The 26,180-nt window shown below is 35.1% G+C and overlaps 1 protein-coding gene across 2 annotated transcripts in view; it reads left to right on the forward strand.

Annotated features, from left to right (window-relative positions):
- The window catches only part of UGGT2 (UDP-glucose glycoprotein glucosyltransferase 2), an 88,404-nt gene that overhangs the window by 31,090 nt on the left and 31,134 nt on the right, over positions 1-26,180 (forward strand). For both annotated transcript variants that reach the window (XM_013201620.3, XM_066986756.1), the window contains exons 11-23: positions 2,347-2,438; positions 3,998-4,148; positions 6,228-6,347; positions 9,124-9,209; positions 13,242-13,377; positions 14,933-15,064; positions 16,590-16,754; positions 17,195-17,318; positions 17,399-17,497; positions 19,338-19,432; positions 21,662-21,868; positions 23,248-23,379; positions 25,161-25,288. In XM_013201620.3, the coding sequence (XP_013057074.3) occupies positions 2,347-2,438; positions 3,998-4,148; positions 6,228-6,347; positions 9,124-9,209; positions 13,242-13,377; positions 14,933-15,064; positions 16,590-16,754; positions 17,195-17,318; positions 17,399-17,497; positions 19,338-19,432; positions 21,662-21,868; positions 23,248-23,379; positions 25,161-25,288 (1,667 nt within the window). The remainder of the gene's footprint in view (positions 1-2,346; positions 2,439-3,997; positions 4,149-6,227; positions 6,348-9,123; positions 9,210-13,241; positions 13,378-14,932; positions 15,065-16,589; positions 16,755-17,194; positions 17,319-17,398; positions 17,498-19,337; positions 19,433-21,661; positions 21,869-23,247; positions 23,380-25,160; positions 25,289-26,180) is intronic.

Here is a 26,180-nt window from a genome sequence, read left to right on the forward strand (position 1 = left end):
CCTTTCAGTGTCTCAAATGACATTGGATATCTTTGTGGTCGGTCAGCTGAACCACTGACATGATTCCATAGACTGGATTGAATGCATTAACTATAACATGATCTTAGGCACCTAAATTTAAGTTTCGTATACTACATCCTACAGGTCTTTAGACAGATAAAAACCAAAATCTGTTGAATAAAAGTAGGGAAACTTCCTGAACACTACTGCTAGAGCACAATAAATGGGCATGTGCATTCTTGAACTGCGGCGCATCCATCTAGCAGCAGGAGAGATATGATCTCATGCTGTGTGTAACTGAATGATTCCCTCTCAAGATAATGAAAGTTGAATAGGAAATGTAACGGGAGGAAATAAAGGTATTAAAAGTTGAAAGGCATCTGATGATTTAGATGTAATGAGTTGATATCCAACTAAAAAAGAGACAAAGAACTGCTATGGGTAAAACAAAAAAGAAAATCTCATTAAACACAACTCAAAACTTCCAGTGCAATAATTTGCTGACAGTTTAGCAACGAAATACTGTGTGAGTATTATTAGCATTAAATTCTAGTCTTGGGTGTCTAAATACTGCTTTCATCAATGTTGTTAAGGCAAACGGATGAACTTCCGAACAATCAAATGCCTGTTATCAAAGATGTGTAATGTGTCTCAGCTCTGAATCAGCCCAGTTCTTTTCCTACAGTACCAAAGGATTTGGAAACATGTAGACTCCCATTGCAATACCTATTGGCTGATTCTTTCATCTTAGTTCTTGCATTTGTTTCAGTTAGCATTCATTTTTGTATGACCTATATCAGCCAGTTGCAATCTTATCAGTATCTCTGTTTATTTGAGTCTCTGGGCTTATAGGGATGACCAGTAAGCTTTCAGTCACGGTACGAGATCTCTTAGCCTAAATGATGATTTCAGGGCTTCAGGGACAGGGCTTTTTCTGACTCCCCGGCTTTTCTCACAGGATCTGAGTAAGGGCCCTGAAAGATGCTGGTAAGATTTTGTGGGGCTGGAATCCTGCTTATGTTTGCTGTTCACTCCTTGAGTCAAGTGGTATTAATGGGGAATTTTCTGCAGTCACAGCACTTTGTGGTACAACTGTGGTATTAAAATCGTGGTCAGAGTTAGATTTGCTAACTACAGGAATATTTCAGGTCTATCTAGGACTTTGCATCTCTGCCTGGTGCAGAGTGAAAGTGAGACTTTGGGAGGGTATTTAATTTTATGTGAAGCTAGGAAAAATGTGTCAGACGCCAGCTACTACTTCTCGGTCTTGTTTTAATGGTTGCATAAGCTTTACAGCTTTCAATATTTTCCTGATTTTTCTCTCATTTGTTCAGGGGCAGTCTCAGAAACGAAGTAACATACACAGCCTGAGTTGCTTGCTTAAAGTGTGCTTTTGTTGAAATTGCGTTTTTTGTTCACTGTTTTGTTCAATAAGTGAGAGTTAAATGAGAAAAAAAATATTTCAGCCCTTTTTTTTATATTTTTTTTTCCATGCATACTTACAACGCTTTGCAGTCCTCTGTTGGGAATTAAGACAGATCTGGAAATCTGACAGCTCCTCATGGTGTTAGTTGGAATAAACTGCTGTTGTTGCTCCTGTTACGTATCTTGCTTCAGCCACTGTCGATAGTTTGAACAGTGTGGTGCCTCACTGCTCTCTGAGAAAAAATGATAAGGCAGTCCTTACTCACTAAATACTACCTTCATCTTGTGTTTGTTTGATTATTGTGTTTTTTCTCTTTGCAAAGCAAGGATATGCTGTCCCTTTCTGATCTCTGGTCTTTTCAAGATCCCTTTGTTAAATGAGATTGTATGGTTCTAGTCTGTCTTTTCTACCTTCCCTGAAGAATTGCTACTGCGCATTTTTGGAATTGTGCAAGATTTTTAGATGTTAAGAAAGCTAGTTTGAAGTGGAGGTGTGAAGGACATGTCGGGCCTCCATTTACTTTTTGTTTGGACGTTAATGGATTTGCAGGAGGAACGTTCTGGGGGTAATTTTTCAAAAAAATATGAACCATAGTTTGGTATTTGTGTGTATTTTCACTTTCTGTTGACGGACATTGAGAACGTGTCATCGTCTATATTTTGTACAGGTGGGAACACTGTAGGTTGGGCTACAGCGGGGGGGGCTTATACAACTGTTTTCATTGACAGTGTATTAAACAACACCGGTAGAAGTATGCTTTCAATATTTTTACTAATAACATTGAGATAAAAGAAGAAATTATGCTGAAGAGATTTGATGTGTCTGTTTTCTAGGATTACGTACAGTTTTGTGTATGTGTGTGTGTGTATGTTAGTGTTGACATATACCTAAATAAGTTAGCAATGCTTTTTATTTTTAAGCATCTTCATGAAACACTTGGAATCCAACCCGGAGAAGCACGTTTATTTCTAAATGGACTTCATATTGATCTAGATTTTCATGATCCATTTAGGTAAGAGGATATGTTTGGCTTGAAAATTACAGAATCACTAATAATACTGCAGTTGTGCTTATGGTGATAGATAATTAAATCTGTTGCATTTTGGGGGCCAGGAAGTATTCCAATAGAGAAAATATTGCTTTACAGTCTTTTTGCTTTGTATATGAAAATTGCAGAAGTAGCTGAAACCAGTATTTTTTTCTTGGAATATGTGTTCTGTAATTTACTTACAATTTTATATCTTACCATGTAAAATTAATTTTGAAATGGAAGGAATCCAACGTGTGTATACAAAGGTGGGAAGAACACTTCAGAAGAAGTAAATTAAGTGCTCTCTCATCTTTATTTCATAAGAATTACAAAAAAAAATACAGGCATTAAATTTAGTTTAAAGATACGTTGGATAATTTTAGGCATGTTAGTGAGTCTGTGCCTGGTCACCTTTTCTAATGAATTCTGTTATTGTGTTCTAATATGCTTTTTTCTAGAAGAAAACTTTTTTTTCCAGTTTCTGTTAATACAGTATAATTATATTGCCTGTGATTTGCCTCTTCTTTGCAAGTACTCATAAAAATTGTGGACATTTTCCATTCCTTTGCATGTTGTGAACAACAAGACAGACATGACTACTTCAGAATCATGTTGGTGGCATGCAACCTGTCAATAAGTCTGTTGATGCTAAGGCTGAAGTTTTTTATGTTCTTGATTTGTCAGTCTACCGTTTTTATTTTTTATTTTTCTATTCCATGTCTTCTTTTATCCTTCGATGAAGATCCTTAGACTTTTTTGGTCCTAGAGATAATAGTTTTGTGTTTGTTTGGTTTTTTTTACTTCATGTTTTTCTCAGAGTTTTGAGATGAGGTCAGTTGCATCTTTTTTGATAATGTTGCAAATATTGATAGGTACTTTAAAATGATAATGCTAAATTTAATTTCAATATGATTTAGAAGAAACTTTTTGAAATAGAGAAAACTGAATGCAAAATAGAAATGAAGATGTTTGTAAAATCTATTGTGTTCTAACAGGCAAGTACTTCAGGCTTGTTTCCATTGTTATACTGAATTTTCAGATTGTAACAGATATTGCAGAGTCCTGTTCGGGCATCTTGGAAATAGCTTTCTTCACATGATCTTAGAGGTGTAGCTATGTGCTTCCTCCCTGCTGTTCTCAATGTTCTGCTATAATACAGACATAGGGTTTGTCTGTGTCTCCATCACTTGCTGCCTGTTTATCTACACTCTTCTTGGATTCCTTCCTCAGCCAGAACAATGCAACAAGCAGCATTCCCCTCTGCTGTCCTGCCACATCTTTTTAAAGATGGAGGATATTCCTTCATGTAAAATAAATGTGAATAAACCAAAGTTGTACAATCTGTTAGAATCCTGTTTTGAAATATGTTGAAGATAAATACTTGTAGTGTTATGAGTATATTTTATTTTAGACATTTGACTGTAGGAGAAAATAAGAATGATTTTTAATACTAAAAGTAATCTTTACCTTAACAGTCTTTGAAATTTTTTCCTTGTTATGCCATGATAAGATTTCATAGACATTTTGTTTTCTTGAAAAAGTATCTTAGAGACTCTTAAAGTGGATGGAAAAGTAATGCATGGCCTTCATGAACTTGGAATCAAAGAGGAGACCCTGAGTAAGTTTATGAGATTGCATATACATCCAGCAGATGACAGTTATGCACTAGACATTCGCCATTCTTCGATAATAGTGAGTATTTAAACATTTATTTTTTAAATATTGCATATTTGTTAACTCTATGTATGAGACAGTTTAATAATGTAGTATATGGAGTATAGTTGAAATAAGAGGCATAATAATGTTTCAATAAGCAGCGTAAGATACTTTGGAGGGTGGTATTCCTTCAGAGTGTTTTAGGAATAATTTTCTCTAGCATATATCTTACTAAAATTTTAAGGTGTAGGATGTTTAAAAGAAAAGAAGAATGTGTCTAAGAGTAGTTGCAAATCATAGTTGTAGAATTTGACTTTGAAGCAACTAATCACAGAATCACAGAATTGTAGGGGGTTGGAAGGGACCTCAAGAGATGATAGGGTCCATCCCCCCTGCCAAAGCAGGTTCCCTACAGCAGGTTGCCCAGGTAGGCATCCAGATGGGCCTTGAATATCTCCAGAGAGGGAGACTCCACAGCCTCCCTGGGCAGCCTGTTCCAGTGCTCCGTCACCCTCACCGTGAAGTTCTTTTGCATGTTGGTGCGGAACTTCCTGTGATCCATTTTGTGGCCATTCCCCCTTGTCCTATCCTCACAAACCACTGAAAAGAGGTTGGCCAAATCCCTCTGTCTCCCACACTTCAGGTATTTATACACGTTGATGAGATCCCCTATCGGTCTTCTTTTCTCCAGGCTGAACAGACCCAGGTCTCTCAGCCTTTCCTCATAGGGAAGATGCTCCAGGCCCCGTATCATCTTTGTGGCCCTCCACTGGACTCTTTCCAGGAGATCCCTGTCTTTTTTGTACCAGGGAGCCCAGAACTGGACGCAGGACTCATAATCACAGAATAGTTGAGGTTGGAAGGGAACCCCGGAGATCATCTAGTCCAAACTTCTGGCTCAAGCAGGGTCCCAGAGAGCACGTTGCACAGGATTGTGTCCAGGCAGCTTTTGAATATCTCCAGTGAAGGAGACTGTTCAGCCTATCTGGGCAACCTGTTCCAGTGCTTAGTCATCCTCACAGTAAAGAAGTTTATCCTCATGTTCGGATGGAACCTCCTGTGTTTCAGTTTGTGCCCATTGCCTCTTGTCCTATTGCTGGGTACCACTGAGGAGAGTCTGGCCCCATCTTCTGACATCCTCCCTTCAGAAACTTACAGATGGTGATCAGAAACCCCTGAGCCTCCTCTTCTCCACGCTGAACAATCCCAGCTCCCTCAGCCTGTCCTCATATGAGAGATGCTTCAGTCCCTTGATCATTTTAATAGCTCTTCGCTGGACTCGCTCCATGTCTCCCATGGCCTGGACAGAGAGAGTGATCTAGCTTGTATTATGCAAGACTGCTGAATGTACTTTAAAAGTAGGATAAGTGAATTGTGGAGAACTTACACATCTTGTTTTCCATTGTCCAATGACTCTGCTTTTTTTCCTTGTTTTTCAAAGTTCTTAGTTTTCAAAACAAAGGTTATATGCAAATGGAAAAGGCACTATGAGACTGATTTTCTTCACCAGCAAGAAGCATGTATCTCTCTCCTGTTTGCCAATTATAGATAGCTTGCACAGAAAACAGTGTAAGAATAGCACACAGTGATAAATATTAATATGAAAGAAAAAGAAAAAAGTAAAACTTATAAAATTGTATTTTTAAAAAACACATAAAAAATGACTGTAATTGACCATGTATTAATTACTTAGTTATTCTGATATATCTTAAGTGCTGCTGCAGCTGATAGATAAATATTGTATGTCTTTCAAGATGGTTATGCTATGTTACACACGTATCTGTGTGGTAAGTTGTTCTAATCTTTGTATTGTGAAAGTACTTTCCACACTTGAAAAAATGCTTTTATTCACATTCTGATACAGAACACAAAAGCCTTTTTCCTTTTCCTTTCATAATTAGTTCTGTTATGTGCTGAAAAAAAAATGAACATAGTGACTGAAAAGAAAAAAAATATTAATTTTAGAAGCTATTTTCTGTTACTAATTAAAAAAGAAATAAAACTTTTTTCCTGTTTCCAGGCTTTCTCTGTGTTTTAAAATAGCTTTATTTATACATACATAGTTTATCCACTAGTTAACGTGGTTTTTTTAAATGGTTGGCTTTTTTATTGTAGTGGATTAATGACATAGAAAAAGACTACAGCTATAGCACATGGCCTGCAAGCTATCAAGAACTGCTAAAACCTACATTTCCTGGAGTTATACAGCAGATCAGACGCAATTTATATAATTTGGTAAGTTTATATAACTTTTTTTTTTTGCATAATGTATGTATCAATATGTGCACAGACAGTCCATTGAAAAATACACATTCTGTATTCACTGTTGGTTATGGGTTTATGTTTTCTTTGTGGGTCTACCAACAGCAGTGAGAATCGTTTTGTTTAGTAAGTCACATGTGATTATTAGTCTCATTTCTAGAACTGTTGCTTCAGTCTTTTGAGTGTAGCAGATTTTTGGTGAAGTGGTTTATTTCTATAAAATGTTCCCAGAATTATAATTAATGTTAAATTTTACATTCTACACAAAGAGTTTCTTGGTAAACTGGACTATTTTCTAGTCATGATGTAAATATACATACATCGGTACATTGTTCTGTGTATTTGGCCATGTAATGAAAAGATAATAGTAGACAAAGACAATGGAAATTTCCAGTACTACATTATCAAATTAAATTCTTCAAAATGTGTAAGTGAAGGGGCATAAGGGAAGACCCTGAAACTAGAGTTCAGAAAGCTGTTGACTGTAACAGCTGAATATTCCTTATAACAACAAGAAACTATTTTTACAGCTGATTGATATCTCAGGACAGTTAACTTGTGAATGTCAAACTGAGATCAGTTAATTGAGTAATTCTTTATTGTAGATGCTTCCATAAAAAGCAGTATTTTAATTCCAGCTTTATTTCTTGGTTTTCAGGCTTTGCAAGCAAGCTGTTAATTTGAGTTTATGCCAGGCAACTGACTGTATTATAAATTAGCCTCTTAGTTTATTGAAATCCTTCATAGAGTTACAATTATGATTGGTGAAGTAACACCACTATTAGGATTCAGAGACAAAAGACAAAGATTGAAATGGTGCATCAACAGGCTACCAACTTCTGGAGGAAAGGAGGAATGTGTGCTTCACTTTAAGACTATTTTAGAAAATGTTGCCGTTTTCATGGAAGATTCACCACTGGCTTAGGTTTCCTTCTCAAGCAATTAGAATGCTTTTATATATCACTGAAGAATACAGTTGGAGATGCAAAATAATGAAAGGTCTGCTTCTACTGCCTTGGTATATAGTTTAGGAGATGAAAAGAATGCATGGGATTAGCACTGAAGAATACAGGAAGAAAGTTATTTCAGCCCTATAAGGAAAATATGTTGAAATTCTTCTGATTCAGTGGATAACATGATAACACTCGTTAACCTCTCTGACAAGAAAATGTTGTAAATGACATTCAGAAGGCAGTATTGTTACAGTTTGACAGAGGAATGCAAACATTTTATCTTTCTGAGTAAAGAGGAAAAGAAATCATGAGCTACTTCTACATGATGAATAAAGCACCACTGAGTTAATTTATATTTTTTGATGAATGCTAGTGTCCAGTGAGTGCTTATCTAGGAAAAATATAAAATATAATTTCCTTTAAAATAGCTCAAAATGAATATTATTCTGGGGAATGTCGGGAAGCTCTAATGGTACAGCTATGTCAGCTTCCTTGTGCATTACTGTAATACTTTGACTTGCATGACAACATAAACTGGTTTTCCAGAGGTTGTTTGCCGTGTGCACCGCAAAGAAAAGTTTCTGCTCACTGATTGAACAAATACTCGGTATTTCATTTTTTAACTCCCCATTTTGTTAATGGCTTTCCTTCTTTTATACTATACAATATCTGACTTGTTTTGCCAGGAGCTTTCCTGTTCCCTTCCTTGCTGCATATCAATGACTCACAATTATTAGTGAATTTTCTTCATAGAAAACTACTGAGTGAAGGTCATGGTAACTGTTCTTGTTTTAGAGGTGGTGAGCTGAGGTACAGAAAGCATACTAATTATGAATGTCTTGTAGTCTCATTTTTCTTCTATATGTAGTATTCCGTATCACTCAGTAAGTTAAGGAAGCAGCTATTACTGTTTTAAATTAAAATAATTACAAAAAGCAGTTGAATGAAGTTCAATGTATAAAAAGACAACCAAGATACAAGCAATATATAACTAAAATATGCATGCTTGCAATGAAGCAAAAGGTGTGTGTAATATGAAGTAGATTGCATATGTATTCAAAGTTAAATATTGGTATAGATTTATATAGCAGCTTTATTATAGAAATCGACAACATATCATTTAACTATAATCTGAGGGGGAGGGAGTGTTCCAAATTTTAAAATTATTCTGCTGCATTTCAGCTACTCTAACAAAATTGTGATCCGTTCTAAAGGGACTTGAATGCAAAGCTGAATAAATAAGGTACCAATGTCATAATTAAATCTGCCTAAGTATAATCTACCCATGCAGACAAATCACAGTTTTGGATTCTGTGCATGCCTGAAAGATCTGATTTTGCACTTCAAGCTACAGCAAGTGAGACAGTGTATACAAGGATATGTGAGACAGGAAAGAATTATTTCCCAGTGCTCCATTTTTTAAATACAGTTTTATGTCAACATATTCTGTTTACTTCTTTTAGTTTGGTTTTCTTGACAGTAGGGACTTAGTTGCAAGTAGTAATAGAAAAATTAGCACTAGATCTTTTTTAATTAGATAACTTCAATTAAAATAAATAGAATAGTGGCACAGTCTTTCAAAGGAGAGGTTGTTGTTGGTTTGAAGTTTAATAAACAGTTAAATCCTGTTGCTCGATATTTGGTCCAAATCCATTAATTCTGAAGGTTTTTTCATTCATACTATTCATGTTTTCTTACAATGAATGTTCTAGGAAAATGAAAACAGTTGGGGTGTACAGCTCAGAAATAGGCATAAAGACAAAATATTGTCTCTATAATATATTTTCTCTTATTAGGTTCTTTTTGTTGACCCAGTCCAAGAAGATACAGATGATTATATGACATTGGCAGAATTATTCTATCATCATAATGTACCGCTTCGGTAAGGAAAACCTGAAAGTATTGAAGGAAAGTCTTAAAAGAAAGCTGCTTTCCTTTTTTCTTTGTCATCTTTTATTCTGCTAAGCGAAGAAATGAGTTCAGAGGAAGTTCAATGCAACAACATTCTAATAAGCCATATTTTTAGCCACTTGTGTTAAGCTTGCTAGAGTATTAAGTATTCTTAAGCAAGTAGGCTGTAAAGGATAGCATACCTGATTGAGTGGAAAATAAACTGTAAAATTCTGATAAAAAGTTACCTTCTCAAATAGTCCCACTGGATGCCTATGTGAAGTTGCGTTATAAGCAAAATATTCTGTAAGCAGGCAGACAAATAGTAAAACACGATTTGAGGTTTTTGTTTTGTTTTTTTTTTTTTTTGCTTTACTGAATGTTGTTGTTGTTAAAAAACTCTTTAAAGATTAAAGTGAGATTAACCTCACCAAGTTTTGAATTTCTAGAAATTAGTCATGTGAGTCTGAACTAGCAGTCACTTGAGAGAAAGAGACACTTGTGAAGAAGAATCCAGTTGTTCTGAGATACCTACTTTATGAGAAAATGAATTGTTCTGCAGTGTCTTACAGGTTATAAAAGAGAAGAGCGTCCGAACTAGATCCACCGTTCAGCAAGATGAACTCCATGTTAAATAATTAAAATCTTCCCATGAAATGGCTTTCTGTTTCCCCCAGTAAATTGCAGTATTTTTAATTTTGAGTTTCCTTTAAAATTTTTTGCATTTCTTATTGTTCTTTTGCTATTATTATTATTATTCAGTGACAAAAAAAAGTAAAGGAGAATAGATATTAGTTATCTGTGCATTTTCTGATAAATAACAGTATAAGAGCAGCCAAAGAGTCAGACTAAAGGTCCATTTAGGTCAGTATGTCTGCAACAGGCTTAAAGAAGCTACCTAGGTAGGATAAAAAGAACATATAAACTAGGTACTTTGCTTGAGTATTTTCATAGCCTTCAGACATTTGGAGATCAAAGGATTTCAGACTCAGATTCGGTTTCTAACTATTTGGCAACAATAATCTATTTCTCTTCCATAAACTTTTCTGCTTTCTCCTTGAATTTGTGTAAATTTTACAACCCACAGTATCTTTGCCAAGCATTTTCACATTTGACCTATGGGTGCATGAAGAACTATTTTGTTTGTTTGTTTTGAGCCAGACTTCCAATAGCTTCATTTACTGCTCCCATAGTTTTTATAACTGGGAAAGACTCAACAGTTTCTCCCATTCTCTAGATGCCATTTATGATCTTAAACAGGTCTATGATATTCTCTGACAGTCGTTTCTTTCCCTAGGTTACTAGTTATTTCTTATTTGGAAGTTGTTCTAAAGGTTCTTTTGTTGTCTTAGGTGTCTTTCCCTGAACTTAGTTTTGACATAACTTCTCTGAGATGAGAGCAACAGCCCTGTACACACTACTGAAGATGTGGGCAAACCATGGGGTCTATACAGTTCTATAACGTTTTGTTTTGTTGACTGTTTCTCCTATTCCCAGATGACACAAGATTTCAGAAAAGTTGTTTATAGTAACGATGGATGTAAAAAATGGAAGAAGCAGTTTATTGTAGAACATGATGCATCTTTATGCACTAATCATTATTTATATCTTTTTAGAAAATGTGCTGTATTTCTTACTTCCCTTTGTTCTTGTGATCTGATGCAGTCCTAATTATGACCTGAAGTTTCACCTAAACAGTATTACACTGACATAACACATTTATTATTGTTAGTTTCAAAATACCCGCTGTGCGGTGGCTATTTGAATGAAAACCTGGCTTCCTAAATCGTGAAAGTTGTTGAATTATTGCTTATAAATATAGAGGTCTTCTGAAATTTGGACCCAGTATTGCAGATTCTCATGTTCTTCTAGCAGCTCTCAGGTACCATGAGATCAGTAGATCTCTCATGTGCTTGTAGCAGCTATGATGAAGCTATATGCTATATGGAAATAATCCCAAAATGTACAGAGATGAATGAAATTCCAAAATGCATAAGCAGAAGCCAGCTTTGAGTCTGTGCGCTACTCCTTTAGAAACTCGTTTGTGATTCCTCTGTTCCAATTCGCCTCTTTTTGATAGCTGGCATGATTTTCCAGCTCTTTACCAATCTCCATGTTTAGAACATCATCCAGCGCTGCTATTTGTGTAGTCAGGGATAGGCAGCAATTTATCCAGCTGTGTTTCCTAAACGGCTGCAGTTGCGTAAGCCAGGCAGCACATTGAGCAGTCTTGGTTGCAGTTGTCGGCCAGAGGCATGCATACCTGTACATTTGCTAAAAAGTAAATACAGAAGAGAACAAAGCTGAACAGCCGCTTCCAGAGGGGTTTTTCATGGAGCAGTTTTTCTGGGGCACTGTTGGTTTTGTCTTAGGAGAAGTGATAGCTACTAGTAGAGAATTTTTCTGCAGATCCAGTGTGAATAGCATTAGCAGCTATTCAGGATGATTGAAGGCTGTGCTCTGGGAAACTGCACAAGGTGGATCTGAGCTGTAAAAGCAGCAGAATATGTACATAAAATCTCTATCTAAATTTCTGATTCTTAAAAATGTATGATTTTGGTCATTGTTTTGGTTTAACCCTGGCAGACAGCTCAGCACCACACAGCCACCACTCTCCCCACACTGGGGTAGAAGAGAGAATCAGAAAGGTGAAAGTGCAAGTATTCATGGGTTGAGATAAGGACAGCTTACTAGGTAAAGCAAAAGCTGCACGTGCAAGCCAGGCAGAATCAGGAATTCATTCAGTCCTTCCCACTGGCAGGCAGATGCTCAGCCACTTCCAGGAAAGCAGGGCTCATCACAAGTAACAGTTTCTTGGAAGACAAACACCATCACTCTAAATGTTCACCTGCCTCCTTCTTTACCCCAGCTCCTATTGCTGAGAGTGACGCCGCACAGTATGGGACATCCCTTTGGCCTGTTCAGGCCAGCTGTCCTGGCTGTGTCCCCTCCCAGCTCCCGGTGCATCCCCAGCCTCCTCGCTGGCAGGGCACCACGAGAAGCTGAAAAGTCCTTGGCTCTGTGCAAGCACTGCTGCAAAATAACTAAAATATCGGTGTGTTATCTCAGGTATTTTCATCAAAAATCCAAAAGAGCGAACCTATACAAAGAAAATTAACTCTACCACAGCCAAAACCAGGACAGTTTCTTCTTCCCATTCTTCACTCCCATTACACATGCAGGCTTAATGTTGGAGTGCAGGGGGTGGGTTGGGGGTGTCTGTTCTTCTAATAAAAAGTATTGATACCAGACAGTGAAAGGTTTGCAAATACTTAGGAGGAGTCTGATGGCTTTGCACTCACAAACTCCCAGGTGACTGACAGAATCCACCTTCCTATTCACCTTTTAATGCAGGCCACTGTGTTCATATATTTCTCCTTTTTGGGAATCTAAATGATCTAACTATGGCTGTACACATGCTACATCACTTGAGACCGGAAAATTTGCCCTTGAAATTTCTCTACTCTTTCTCCTCCTTACCTATTTTTTTGTGAAGTGGCTTGCAAGATGGAGCTTGTCTACTCTCTTTCTTTCCCTGTCAGAAAACGGCTTAGTGTTTTCCGGTCCAGGTCAATTTGACAGTCCCAGAGATCCTCAACAGAAGGATCTCTCTTGTCCTTTTCCTACGCCAAAGAGTCAAGCCACTGAGATGGTGATGGCAGGAACATAAAGAATGTCATAACTTGCAGACAAACAAGGAGAAAAAAGGTCATGAGTAAATCTTAATGACTCACAGAAATCCTAATTACTGTCAGATTTAAATGGAACAAAAGGCATATCGAAACCCGGTACGTTTTCAGTAGCCTAAGCATAGTCTGGGAGATCTGATGAAGACTGCATAGCAGGTGTCCTGAGCATCACCACACAGAGTCATGACAACACCACCTAGACACAGAAATTGTTTATGGCTACATGCTGGACAGATTACTTGAGTGAAAACATCTTGTTCTTTTAGGTCAGTTCTCGAATGTGTATGAAATTGATATTGTTTTAAAATGTATGATCTTTTTCTGTTTCTTTATAGAATTGGATTTGTTTTTGTTTTAAATACAAAAGAAGAAATTGATGGAAATGAAGATGCTGGAATAGCTCTTTGGAGAATGTTCAATTACATTGCAGAGGAATCTGACACCTCTCAAGCCTTTACATCCATAATTAATGTTAGTGTCTTTCACAAGAAATCATTTTTTAAATTTGTTACTTGTCTACATAGTTAGATTTTGCTGCCTTGTGTCAACATGATACATTTGCATTTGCTTTACATGGAAACGACGTATTAGAAGTATATAGCATTAATTTATTGTAGAATGATTAGCAGAAATATTTTCCTTGTCTGGAAACCAACTTATTCTTGTCATTTTAACTATCAACAGGCTTTCTTCGAGAACATAAAAAGGTAGACGTGTATCTCATATATGCGGAGAAATAGAAAAATTATTTGGAAAATCATTGTGGAAATGTGGAAAAATGTTTCTCTATTATTTTTGTTAAAGTCATGTATCTGCCTTTGTGTTCTGTGTCTCTTGGAGTACAAGCATTTTAAACTTACACTGGCAGTTTTATAAGGTTTGGAAAACCTTGGTTATTCAAGGTTTAGAATGGTGTAGAATGTGAAACAGACTGAGTTCTTTCTTTTGCTCATGTTTGGGCTGTTCATGGGTGTCAAAAGTATTCCAGACTTGCAGCTTAACAAACGATTCTGGTTTTCTGTGTGAGAGAATGTAGGTTTATGTAAAGAACAGAATTTCAGAGATAAGAGATGAATGGAGGGAAGTAAAGTGAACAATCTATGTGAAAACTGCAAGCAAAATAATATCAGAGAATATGATATTAATACATAACATTTGTTATACATTTTGTTTTCTTTTATTCGGTGCCTAGAAACTAATGTCATAGACAAACTCAAAAAGTTTAAAATAAAAAGAACTGAAGTAATTATCTACAACCAGATTACAAGATATCACTTTACAGTAACTTTAACATTTTGATGTTTTTCTATTTACTTTATTTCATAATATAAAAAGGAGGGGGTGATAAATACAATTAAAAGATGACAAAAACAAGGTACAGTATATCAATAAGATACGGTTTTGAGATATTCAGAGCTATAGAGATAAATGTACTGTACTGATCTCATTTGAAAAGAAATTAGAATAATTTCATTCAGATTTATTTTGTATGTTTGATGAAAGTAATAAAATCTCATGCTATGAAATCAAATAGCATTGGTAAGGAAAAAGTGTCATTCTAGGAAAAGTTACCAGTTACTTATTCAGGCTTGGATTCATCCCATATAGATTGAGATTATCATTGCAGGAAGAAATATCACTGACTTAGGCTTGGATTCACCCCATATAGATTCAGGGAACTAACCATGGTTAGGTAGTCTATATTAAGAATTCCGATTCCTTGTCTAATCAGTGGAGAGACATAACATTTCACATTCAGCTCACATAAGTGTATTTCCTTTGCCACTTCAGATTTAGACTAAAGGTATAATAGTAGCTTAATCAGAACAGTGCTCCGATGAAAAGTTGTGCATATGTGTGATGGTGGTAATTACTAAAGGAATATAAAGATTGCAGTGTAGTAATAAAAGCAATGTAATATTATACCAATATGAAAATTACTAGCACACTACAAAAATGTGAATTTTTAAAATTTTTATTTACTTTTCTAAATTTTATTAGTAGTGTTTTTTTCTAATTTTTACAGGTGTATCATGAAGTGAAAGATGGAAATGTTCTAACAGTTAATCATGTGAAAAAAGTTCTTAGAAACGAATACCCCTATGCTGATGTTCAGAGCATCCTAGGTGTTGATTCTGAATATGATGAAGGGAGGAAGGTATGTTGAAAGCAAAGTGGTAAGAGATATTGCAGTACAGTTAAGTTACTGCATTTCTTAAGCTGAAAGGTTACTAAATATTAAAGCAAGTAAAAACAGGATCTGTAAGTTAAATTTTTCTTCAGCATCTATTCAATTACTAGTGGAAATGCTGAAAGGGTTTCTGTTTTACAGCTCTAACTATTAAAATTTACTGCTGCCAAGTTTTTTTCTAACAAGCATGTCAAAGGGGCTCTGTCACAGTTAAGCAATTGTTTACCTGTACGTTCTGGGTGAGGAGCAGATGCCTGTCCTCTATGCAAATCATTGTTTCCTTTAAGTGTGCTTTCTGGTTACGGTTTCCTTTGGGAAAGACAACTGTGTATTTTGATTTAAAGGCTGTAGAGAAGACGTTTTATCAATAGTTGATTATATTGATGATTTTCTGCTGAAGAATGATAAAAGTACTGTTTTTCTTCATGTATCTTCAGCCCTGCCATCTATAAAAATGTGTGTTTCTCATCCACTTTATTTCCTTTTACATTTCTTTATATAACGTGTATTATATCCCTTCAAAAAGGTACATCTGGGTAGCAAAAGAAAGGTGCTGTTTGCCTTGTACTGGTTGTTCCTCACGACACGGAGATGCATAGAGCCTTCCATATAGGACCATAGAACATCTTGGTTTGGAAGGGACCTCAAAGATCCAGCTCCAACCCCGTGTCGTGGGTAGGGACACCTCCCACCAGATCAGGTTGGCCAAGGCCCCATCCAGCCTGGCCTTGAAAGGCAGTTTGAATCTCCTTTAGAAAGAGCTGGCTATGCTTAGTGAATGAAAGCTTCTCATGGAGAATATTAGAGGAAGAAAAATAGACTGAGACCCATCAAGGCGGAGCCCCCTCTACAAGCAGGGACTATGAGACGGCAGTGAGTAGCTGGCAGGGGACAGTGGGATGAGAGGAAGATGGACACACAGAGTTTGTAGCCTTCCACAAAGTTACGTTGGAAGAACATGGAAGAATACATAATAGGAAGGGGAAATTACTTTTGTACCTTCTTTGGTATTTGTCTCACTTTCTCTGTTTGGGAATAACCTGGTCTGCTTTCTTTTCAAGTAAAGCTTGGCCTTTAAATGAAAAAACCTTTTGAGGGTTTTTGGAGTGCTGCCTTTGAAGGAAAGGTCTATGTTGATCCACCTCAAACTACAGCTGTGTCTAAGTCCTTCTCCAAAGTTATTTGCTTTTTTTTTTTTTTAACTAAGAATATTAAGCAAAATAAAATAGTATTTTTCAGCGAGATGATAAAGCAAAAGTTTAAAAACCCATATAGAGATCAATAAACTGTTTTGTCCTTCTGTTTGAGAACTGACTCCAATGCGTCCTGTTTGTTTTCCGAATATTTCCTGGTTTGTCCCTGCTATTTGCGAGAATGCGTGACAGTGAATAGTACTTGGAGATTAGAGTTCATTGTCTCTTGATATTAGTTTCATTTTTTGGTACAGTCAGCCACAGTCCATTTAATTCTGTGATATTTCTGATATGATCAGGCAGGAGCAACCTTTTATAAAAAGACTGGCCTGGGTCCATTGCCTCAAGCTCTGTTTAATGGTGTGCCCTTTAACAGAGAAGAGATGGATGCTGCAGAGTTAGAGACAGTTATTCTTCAGAGGATTATTGATGCCACCGGGTTCTTCCAGAGGGCACTGTTCATGGTATGTTAAAGATTTCTGAATGAACAGCAGATGAAATATTTGGGAGTGGATTGTTTGAGTCATGTTTATAAATTGTATTTTTTTATAACAAGATGGTTTGAAATTAATAGTATGACAATTGAAATTACATTGTTACATTAATTTGCAGTCATGATTTTGAAACAGTTTATTTAGATCATACAGATTTGAGGAACAACTAAGCATATACAAATCATATGGAATTTCTCAACCAGAAACTGAGAGTGTGTTGTAGCTGTTAATTGAAAAATGTGCATATGGTATTTTGAAATACTGTGTGATATTTATACATTTTTGACCAGAAGTTGTCCATAACTTTTATATAAGCTTTAAGCTTAGTTGAAAGGTGGTATAAATACTTGGTCCTTGTTTGTCTTGGAACTATAGGAGTACTGATTTATTTATGTATTATCTTCCTACAGGGTTTGTTAAATGATCATATAAATGCAATAGATTTTCTTATGGATCAGAAAAATGTAGTTCCCCGTATAAACCCCGCTATTCTTGGAGCAGAAAGAAGATACATACATTTCAGATCCACATCTGGTAACTATTTTTCACAGATTGAGACTGTTATTATTATTTTTCTTTTTTAAGTCTAACATATTCTGTTTTACATTTTGCAGTTCCGTTTGATGTGCAGGACTTCTCTACTTTCTCATTTTTGGACTCACAAGATAAAAGTGCTGTGATTTCAGACAACATGAAGTATTTAACAAGAAAGGGTATATTTATTTTGCATATGGGTTGTATGTTATATATATGTATATGTTGTATGTATATGTTATGTATATACTCCTTTCAGGGGCCAAATCATACCATAATATTATAAACATAAATGATAACAATATGGTAATTATTTCAGATTTGGTAGTTTTGAAATCAGATGATTGTCATTAAGTCATTTTAAAAGGAACTGGAAAAGTTCCAGACATCTGAATACCTGTGCACGTGTGCACACACCACACACATATGCATAGACATATACCCACTTACCAGTTTCTGGGAAATCTCCCTATCTTCTTATCAGAAGAAATTTACCCACTTGTTAGTGAAGTGACTGGTGGTTTTTGTTTCACAGACATGAAGCTAAAAGGTTTTTGAAAGACTTTTGCAGTTTCTAAAGCAGACTCAGTTTTCATACTGGTATGGTTTTACTTGAAGATGATATAGAGAGTATATTAAGTTTTCAAATTATTCTTAGTTGCAGTATTATAAAGTGAAGACTATGAATTCTTTATAATATCTGTATCAAAATTAGGCACTTCTACACTTGAAGGGATAATTGATTTTAATTTCTATTTGCTAACATAAAGTTTGTTTTTCCTCTAGTTACATTGTTTAAATTTGATCTTTGAAGCTTTGTCTTCCTATAGAAAAGGAAAAAAAATACATACTGATGGATTATCACTCATTTATACATGTTATCATGATAAAACTCATGCTTTTTTGTACATTTAAAATATTTTTGGTGTAATGCATTTGAATTGCATATGCAAGTACTTTCCCTCTGAGTTAGAAGAAATTCTGGAGGCATAAAACTGCATTAGTCTGTATCATGTTCACATCTTGGAGTAGACAGTTAACCACTGCTGATTTACATCATCCCATCAAGGAACAGATGATTCAGTTAGCAAAGTTCTGTTCTTCCAGTAGTTATTATGTGGTATTAACATAGTTTTCATTTATTCCATTATCAGAAAAAGTATATTTAACATTTCTTAAGAATAAAATTCAACTCTTAACTCTCTTTGATTCTCCATCTACAACCAGAGATACATACAAGCTAGCTGTCAAATTATGACTGGTTTTCGATCTGTTGGCTCAGTGCAAAGATTCAGATCTCTTGTGTACAACCCATAAACTGTAAGCTGGAATCTACATTTCAAATCTCTGTCACCAGTGTGTTTTTCCAGACTTTAACAAAGCTGAACCACAACTTCTTCCTCGAATCTCACTAGAACCTTGTAAAATTCCAGTCTATGCATATTACCTTTTAGGGAACATATGATAGACCTGAGACTGATACTCTCCTGGAGACAATTTTGCAGATCTTTTTCATGAACCATTGCCCTTCTATGAAGATCAAAGAGCAGGAGACTATAGACCAGGAAAAAGAAAAATTTTCTGAATATAAAGCTATATGATAGTTTATTTTCTTTGAGCTGTATAGGATATATTCACATTTGTGTCCAGAAATGATAAGTTTTACCCTGCTTGAAGGACTCTGCCTTTGCTCTTGGGGAATGTAGGTAACCATGAGAAACTTCTGACAAAGCAGTTTTTGTTAAACGGAGCTAGTTTATTATTTAGAGACATTGTGTTTCCATGTACAAGAACAGATCACCTATTTTAGCAGCTCTCTCATAACATGATAAAGTGCCTCCTAAGAATTTTATTTCAAATCAGAGGGCAAAAGATACTGATGTGGCAAAAATTAGTCCTACAGTTGAAGTCAGCAGTCAAATATACACAAACTTCAAAGTCTTGAGCAGATTAATTCATTATTTATTATTCATGAGAAGATTCTCCAGAGTGTAAAGCAGGATTATCTTTAATTTTCAGATGAAGATGCATTATATGCTGTTACTGTCTGGGTTATTGCTGATTTTGATAAGCCAGCTGGGAGACGACTGCTTTCTAATGCCTTGAAACACCTGGTAAGCTTCGAGCAGATTTTATTCAAAAAAATGTATTTTTTTATTATTATGAATAAGTTCTTACCAACATTGTGCACATTCAAAAATTATATTCTTAAATGGTCTCAGGTCAGTTTCAGACTTAGGAGACTGTGGATTTCTTTTGCTCTACTCTCCTTTGGTTCTGGCATCTTACAGGCCTGTAAACAGTCATTTGGTTCATGGACTGAAGCAGGAGACAACTATGCAGTTGTACATAAGGGTGAATTTCATCCCAGTTACAGGGAAGTTAGGATAGTTAGGAAGTTGGGATAATGCCTGGTCATGTGAACCATTATGCAGTGCTCTCCTGTATCATATGACACAGTTGTGGCCATGAAGTGACTGGTTTTTCCTATGCTATTTGTATACTTCTGAGTCAGATTAAAAGTTTATTTTATTTAATATACCGATAATTACTTTTGTAGGAGAATCATTTACGAGTTTACTCATTTTTAAGTTCTTTGATATTAATAGTAGGATTTAAAGTATACAAGCAAATGCCGCATGAGTATAAATTACAAAAAACTCAATTTCGGGGAGTTTAGAAGACTAATTACAGACTGACACTGGGAAAATACCTAGATTTACTTATCAGGAGTGAAATCGGAAACACCTTACGGAAATTATAAAGTTGATATATTGCAGGGAGTGCATGATACCAAGTATGTCCTAAAAAGACACTTAAACTGCAGAGATGAATATTCATTGCAAGTCTCTGTTAAAGAAAAACCTTTCATTTATCTGACTGCTAGATATGCAGCTCTGCGTTGACAGATGTATTCCCTCTGTAGTTTCACGTCCTTCCCTCTTCAGTGAGGAAAATAAAGGATAGTTCCTAACTCTAGGAGGTGAGAACTGTCTGGGCAAGTCCCCATATGACAGTGGCAATCTAGGAAAATCATTAGAAAAAGCTGTTCTGAACAAGGTTTGTTGCATCTTCAACGAAATAGCAGTTTAGTTGATTATCTTCATTCTTATTCATAGATTTGATTTGGATAAACCTCATTACCCTCTCTACGGCTTGGTCTAGTAATTTTTCAAAATTTCGTGACAAATAGACACAAACACACTGTTTTTTCAAAGTCCATTAATTTGCGTAGAGATTTTCTACCCATTTCCACTCCCTTTCATCTCTTGGGTCTGGGTCTAGCAAAGTAGAATTTCCATTAGGTGCAGAAGTGGCATAGACACTTGTGCATGAAGTGTGCAAGGATCTGTTAGGGGAAGTGGTCAAAGGAAACACAATTTAACTATTCCAGCTAATTTAACTATTCCAGCTAATATATAATAGTATTATTTTGAAAACTACTGGTATATTTTAACTTTGAAAAAACTAGAAATGTCTCGGCTGGCAGAGACCTCTCCAGTATCTCAGCATCCTTACTGCTCTGGGGGGGCAAAGCCAGGAACAGCAGTCCAAGTGCAGCCCCACAAGCACCAAGGAGAGGGGAAGAATAACTTGCCTTGATTGGCTTGTTGCCCATCTCCTAATGTAGCATACTATGCAGCTTGTCCTCTTTCCAGTGAGAACACCCTTCTCAGTTTAAAGAACACTTTTTCAGGCTTTTCAAGTGTTTAAAAAAAACAACCCACTTTTATTAAGAGCTGCGGTTTAAATTCTGCAGTTTAAGTATGTTGAATACCACTGATTTCATCCTTTAGTATTGTATTCTTTATTGCAAGAGAGTCCATTTACCTTTTCTTCAGTTAGTGACACTACTTGGTCCTATCCGAGAATCATCAATCTCTCATACTAAGATTTAAGTGTCATCACTGATTTTAGCAAGTGAAAGAGTTTCCTGCTGATTAAGATTAAAGTGGTAAGTGGATAAATTTTCTTGTATCTATTATATGCTCAGTTTGATATTTTTTGAAAAAAATGGAAAAGCACATCTACAAAAACAATCCTGAAATCTGTAAATGAATACTTGTATATGTACTTTGTTAAAAATGCACCTCTGCAGAATGCTCAAAGTAATTATTCTGTCAAAAAAAATCTTCTATTTAAAATGTGTTATAAATCCTTACTAATAGCATTTTTACTGCTAGTTGAAGTTGTGAATTAGGCATTCATGTGTATTTTCTGAAGACAAAGAGCTTCAAAAAAATAAATACAAAGATATTTCACAGTTACAATAAGTATGCATACATTAGGTATCAGCAGATGTAAATGTAAAATTGTGTATTATTCTGTATTTTTCTTTGCAGAAAACAAGCAGTCATACACGAGTTGGAATTTTGAACAATCCTTCATCAAAAATAAAGGAAGATAACACAGTCATTGCAAGAGGAATTTTGGCAGCTTTTCTAACACAAAACAACAGCAGCTTAAAAAGTTTCCTAAATAAACTCACTAAGGAAGAGACAGCAAAATCCCTTGCTGCTGGAACAAAAATTGTTAAATTCCTTGTCGCAGTGAGTGCAAACTAAATTGGGCTACTTTGTTTTTTATTGTACATATTTTTTTTATCCTAAGGAGATGCAGTTGAGAGTAACAGTGTTTGGCCAAATGCTATGAAGTTTTTAACCCTTACACAGTTTCTGGGCCAGCAGATTTGGTTTTTTTGACAATCTTTATGTGATGAAAAATAGACAATTTCTGTAAAGTAAAGAAAGGAAATGTAACAGTACTGAAAAATACAGAGTATGGATACCAAATTATTGAGACCAAAATAGTTTATTTTTCATTATTATTTTAAAGCTAGCTCTTCATTAAAATTACTATTTAATGTTTGTCAAGATTTAAGACTTCAGAAATAACTGTTTTTACCTGTTGTGGTTGTGAGTAGTGAAAGGTGCAGACTGAAGCAATTGAGATTATTGAGTATTGTATACTTCTGGCCAACACTTTTTGGTGTGTTTCTGTGAAAATAACATTGGTTTAAAATACAGATGTTGTTGACTTCAAAGTTTACACATAGGGTAAATCTGAATTACTAAATATCTGCTGCAAACTTCATTTTTTGTTTCAGAAGAAGCTGTAAAATTTAGTATTTTTAAATAAGATTTGGAAGACTAGGAGAACTCTAGCAGCATTTTGCAAAATTAATTAGTTAATTGTTTTCGATCATACTCTTATCATTTAGTAAATTTTGAAGGACATAGAAGTAGCTGATTAAGCAGTGTATGTGTTATTATTTTTGTTTTGGTTTTTATTTTTTATGTAAATTGTTTCCGAATTAATCCGTTTACTTAGTGTGCATATTTATAACTGGGAAATATATATCAGTACAGTTTAGTATAGCAGGATAATTTTGACAGCATCGAAATGTGCTGCATCATTGTAAGCATGGCAAAGTTCCAGCATTTTTTTCCACTTTGATCATTGATTTGTCATGTGTCTTGCTCGATGTTGTTGACTTCCCTAAAACATGTTTAAGCTGTATTGAATGAACATATTTAAGTGATAGTTAGTTTTTAGAGTAATATGAATTTTTATACTTTTTTTTTTTTTCCTAAAGGAAAAAAGGAACTGCATTCTTGAGAATGCAAGAATAGAAAATGCTATTTTTCATTCAGCTGTGTTCTGGATCTTAGAAAAAGTATTTACCTTCAGGCATAGCTTTCCTCTCATGGTTGTTAACAGCTGTTCAAGGGTAAAAACGGCACTCTACCTATCTAGTTGGGAGACTGTGGCTCCATACCAATAGCATATACTTAAACTGAATCTGAGGTTGTTTTATTTTGATTTTTGGTTACTGCATAACTTGCAGAAAATCTTTGCTTACTTCAGCTGTTACAGTATTTATTTTTGCTGAATCATTTCACCATCTCATACTTCGTCTTTGCTTTAGGGCATGGATGATGATACTTTTGAGAAGAAGTACAACACTTTAGGAGTGGATATAATTAAAACCCACCAGATGTTCTGCCAGGAGGTTCTTAAGCTGCTTCCTGGGCAAATGGCTGTTATGAGCAACGGCAAGGTAAGAAATTGTCATCTCTCCGTCTTTTCGTAGGTACTTTTTATTTCTTGGAACTTAAGTTTCAGGCTAAAGAAAATGCACGATAATAATTTCTCAGTTTTTCAGCTTGTTGGCAAAGAATGGTATGAATGTTTGCCTTGTTTATTTTCTATTTTATTTTCCTCCTAATTTGTTTATTAGCTCAATTCCATGTGTACTCATGTCATTTCCACAGCTATTTTAGAGAAAATCTGATGAAATGCTACACAAAAATCTCTAGTCTAGTGTTTGATGTATTATTAATGATGTTTAAGACTAAATTTTGATCCTGAAATTACCTATATTTCACATAGTTGGTGTAGGATAAACTAAATTAAGTTACATTGACTAAAGTGGTATTTTCAAGCTCTTCTCTTTTAGGAAAGAAAAATTTTTTATAAACATTACATTGTTCTATAGTCTTACTATTCAAATAAAAGCGTAATAGTTTTGTTCTTTAAATTTCTAGTAAGCATATTCTGAAACAAATAAGCCTTACTACAGTTTGGCTATAGATAAACTGTGATTGAAAATAAAATGTTGGGTTCAATATTTAGTATTTGCTAATGACAGTTAATATCTTACATTATAAATACAATTTATACTCTTTGAGTTAAGTCTTCTATTAATTGTTCCACCATTAGAAGGAAATAGGGATAATATGCTGACATCTCACTACTGGAAACTCTTATTTTGTACTTAGCTACTCTTGTGTATCCTAAATGTCTTCTGAGATACTTACGAAATAATACTAATGAAACCACGTAAACTCTTTTTATTGGTAAAGAACAAAAGAATTGTGTTGGTTATTTTTCTGCGTTAATAAAAAAACTAATTATGCAATGTTATTTTATAAATGAAAGGTTATTACTGATTTCCTTGCCTAAAAAAGCTCAACTAATTTTCTGTATTTAGTGTTGAGGAAATACTTTGCTTATAAATACTTGGATGAATTTGATAATGTGTATTCATCTACCCGAAAGTGTGTTTTCACTTTAAAAGATTACTTTTTAAAAAGGCATGGGATATCCTTCATTTGTATCCTTGCTATTTCATCATTGGAGTTTTTTGTTTATGAGCAAAGAATTTTTTTTCTAATTAGGACTTCTTCAAATGTAGCATGGTGTTTCATAATCACACTGTGGTTTTCTCTATTTTGTGCATCATTAATACTAATAAAAGATTCAAAAGTGGAATTGGGTTAGATGACCTCTCATTTGTAGGAAACAGCTGAATTCTGAGAGAGAGGCTTTCAGCACCAAATTTGTTTCTAGTCTCTGGTATCCTGCATTCCTTGTCCTTTGCTCTTGTATAACTTTTTATCCATTCTTCCTTATCTGAGAAGCCTTGAGAAGTTAAGGTTGTGTTCACAAAATTAAACAGCTAAAGAGTGTGGTAGGAAGACAGTAGTTTGAATTTCAGTCTAAAATAATGTACTGAACAGAGCTTTTTCTTAAACTTAGATCTATTGTTTCTGAACAGTGTACTCCTTGATATAGGTATGTATAATGAAAAATAGAATGGATATTTCCACTGCAGCTGTTCTTTGTAACAATTAGCTGTAATTACATAATAGTAAAAACCTAATTCTGTATAGTTACTATGCAGTCTAGTACTGTATAGTTAAGAATAATTATGTATATAGGGCTGGGAGGTTGCATAGTGAATGTTTTGCATTCATTTAAAACGTTAATATATTTTTTCTTACAAAATAAACATAATTAGGACATTCTATGCTTATTAATATCATTTTTTTCTCCAAGATACTGGGTCCTTTAGATAAAGATGAATTCTATGCAGAAGACTTTAATTTGCTGGAAAAAATAACGTACAGTACCTCAGCAGAGAAGATTAAAGCTATTGTCAAAGAGATGGGAATCAGTACTAAAAGGTAAAATTCTTTCAGATTTTGAGTCTTTATTGTCCAAACAAATGATATAGTGCTTTGTTTACTGACAGTAACAAATTAGGAATCCTTTTGCATGTGGAATATGACCAAAAATTCAAATATTTGGTCATAGTACTCTTCATGCTGTATACTCGCATATATGTTGTATCTGCACTTAGTTGAAGTGTTTGTTGTTTCTATGCTGTATTTCTATACCATAGAGATATATTCTATGCTAGCTATTTGCTGTCCTCTTACTTAGCATGTGAGTACTTCTGTGCAGAAAATTTTAAGGGTCCCTCATTTCCTTTTTTGCATTTTTGTTACAGACTTGGTATACTTACCTATTCAAACAATTGCCCTGTTTTCTAGAAGAAATGTCATATCCGCTGAATTTTGTATCACCTTTATGCTTGGCCAATTATGCTTTGTAACATATAGTTTATATATGTAATAGAAACCTATATGTTGGTTTTCAGCTGCATGTCATTTACCCTGCCGCTGACAACCTCTTTGGTACCTCCTTGTTACAATGCAGAGCAGAAAAAAAGGCACCCTGTATTTCTCAAGAGGCTTGCACCTCTTTGTCATTGGTTGTGTGTGTGAGGCTAAGGCCTAAGAGATCACTGCTTATCCAAATAATCTTATCCTCTCCAACTTGTCTCATAATGTGTTTAGTTCTGCTAAATTACTCCAACTACTTTATCTACATTCACTGTACTTACAGCCAAGAGATGAGTACAGCTAACTGTAAACAATTCCTACTGGCTTTTGGTTACTTAAATAAAAAAAATAAGCTCAATAAAATCCAGTGTATCTTAAAAACACAGTGAGTATTGATATTTGAAGTAAGAAATTGCATTGTCTTTGGGAATCATTAGAAAAGGAGCCCATA

This window comes from Anser cygnoides, chromosome 1 (assembly GCF_040182565.1).
Source record: "Anser cygnoides isolate HZ-2024a breed goose chromosome 1, Taihu_goose_T2T_genome, whole genome shotgun sequence".
Taxonomy (NCBI): domain Eukaryota; kingdom Metazoa; phylum Chordata; class Aves; order Anseriformes; family Anatidae; genus Anser; species Anser cygnoides.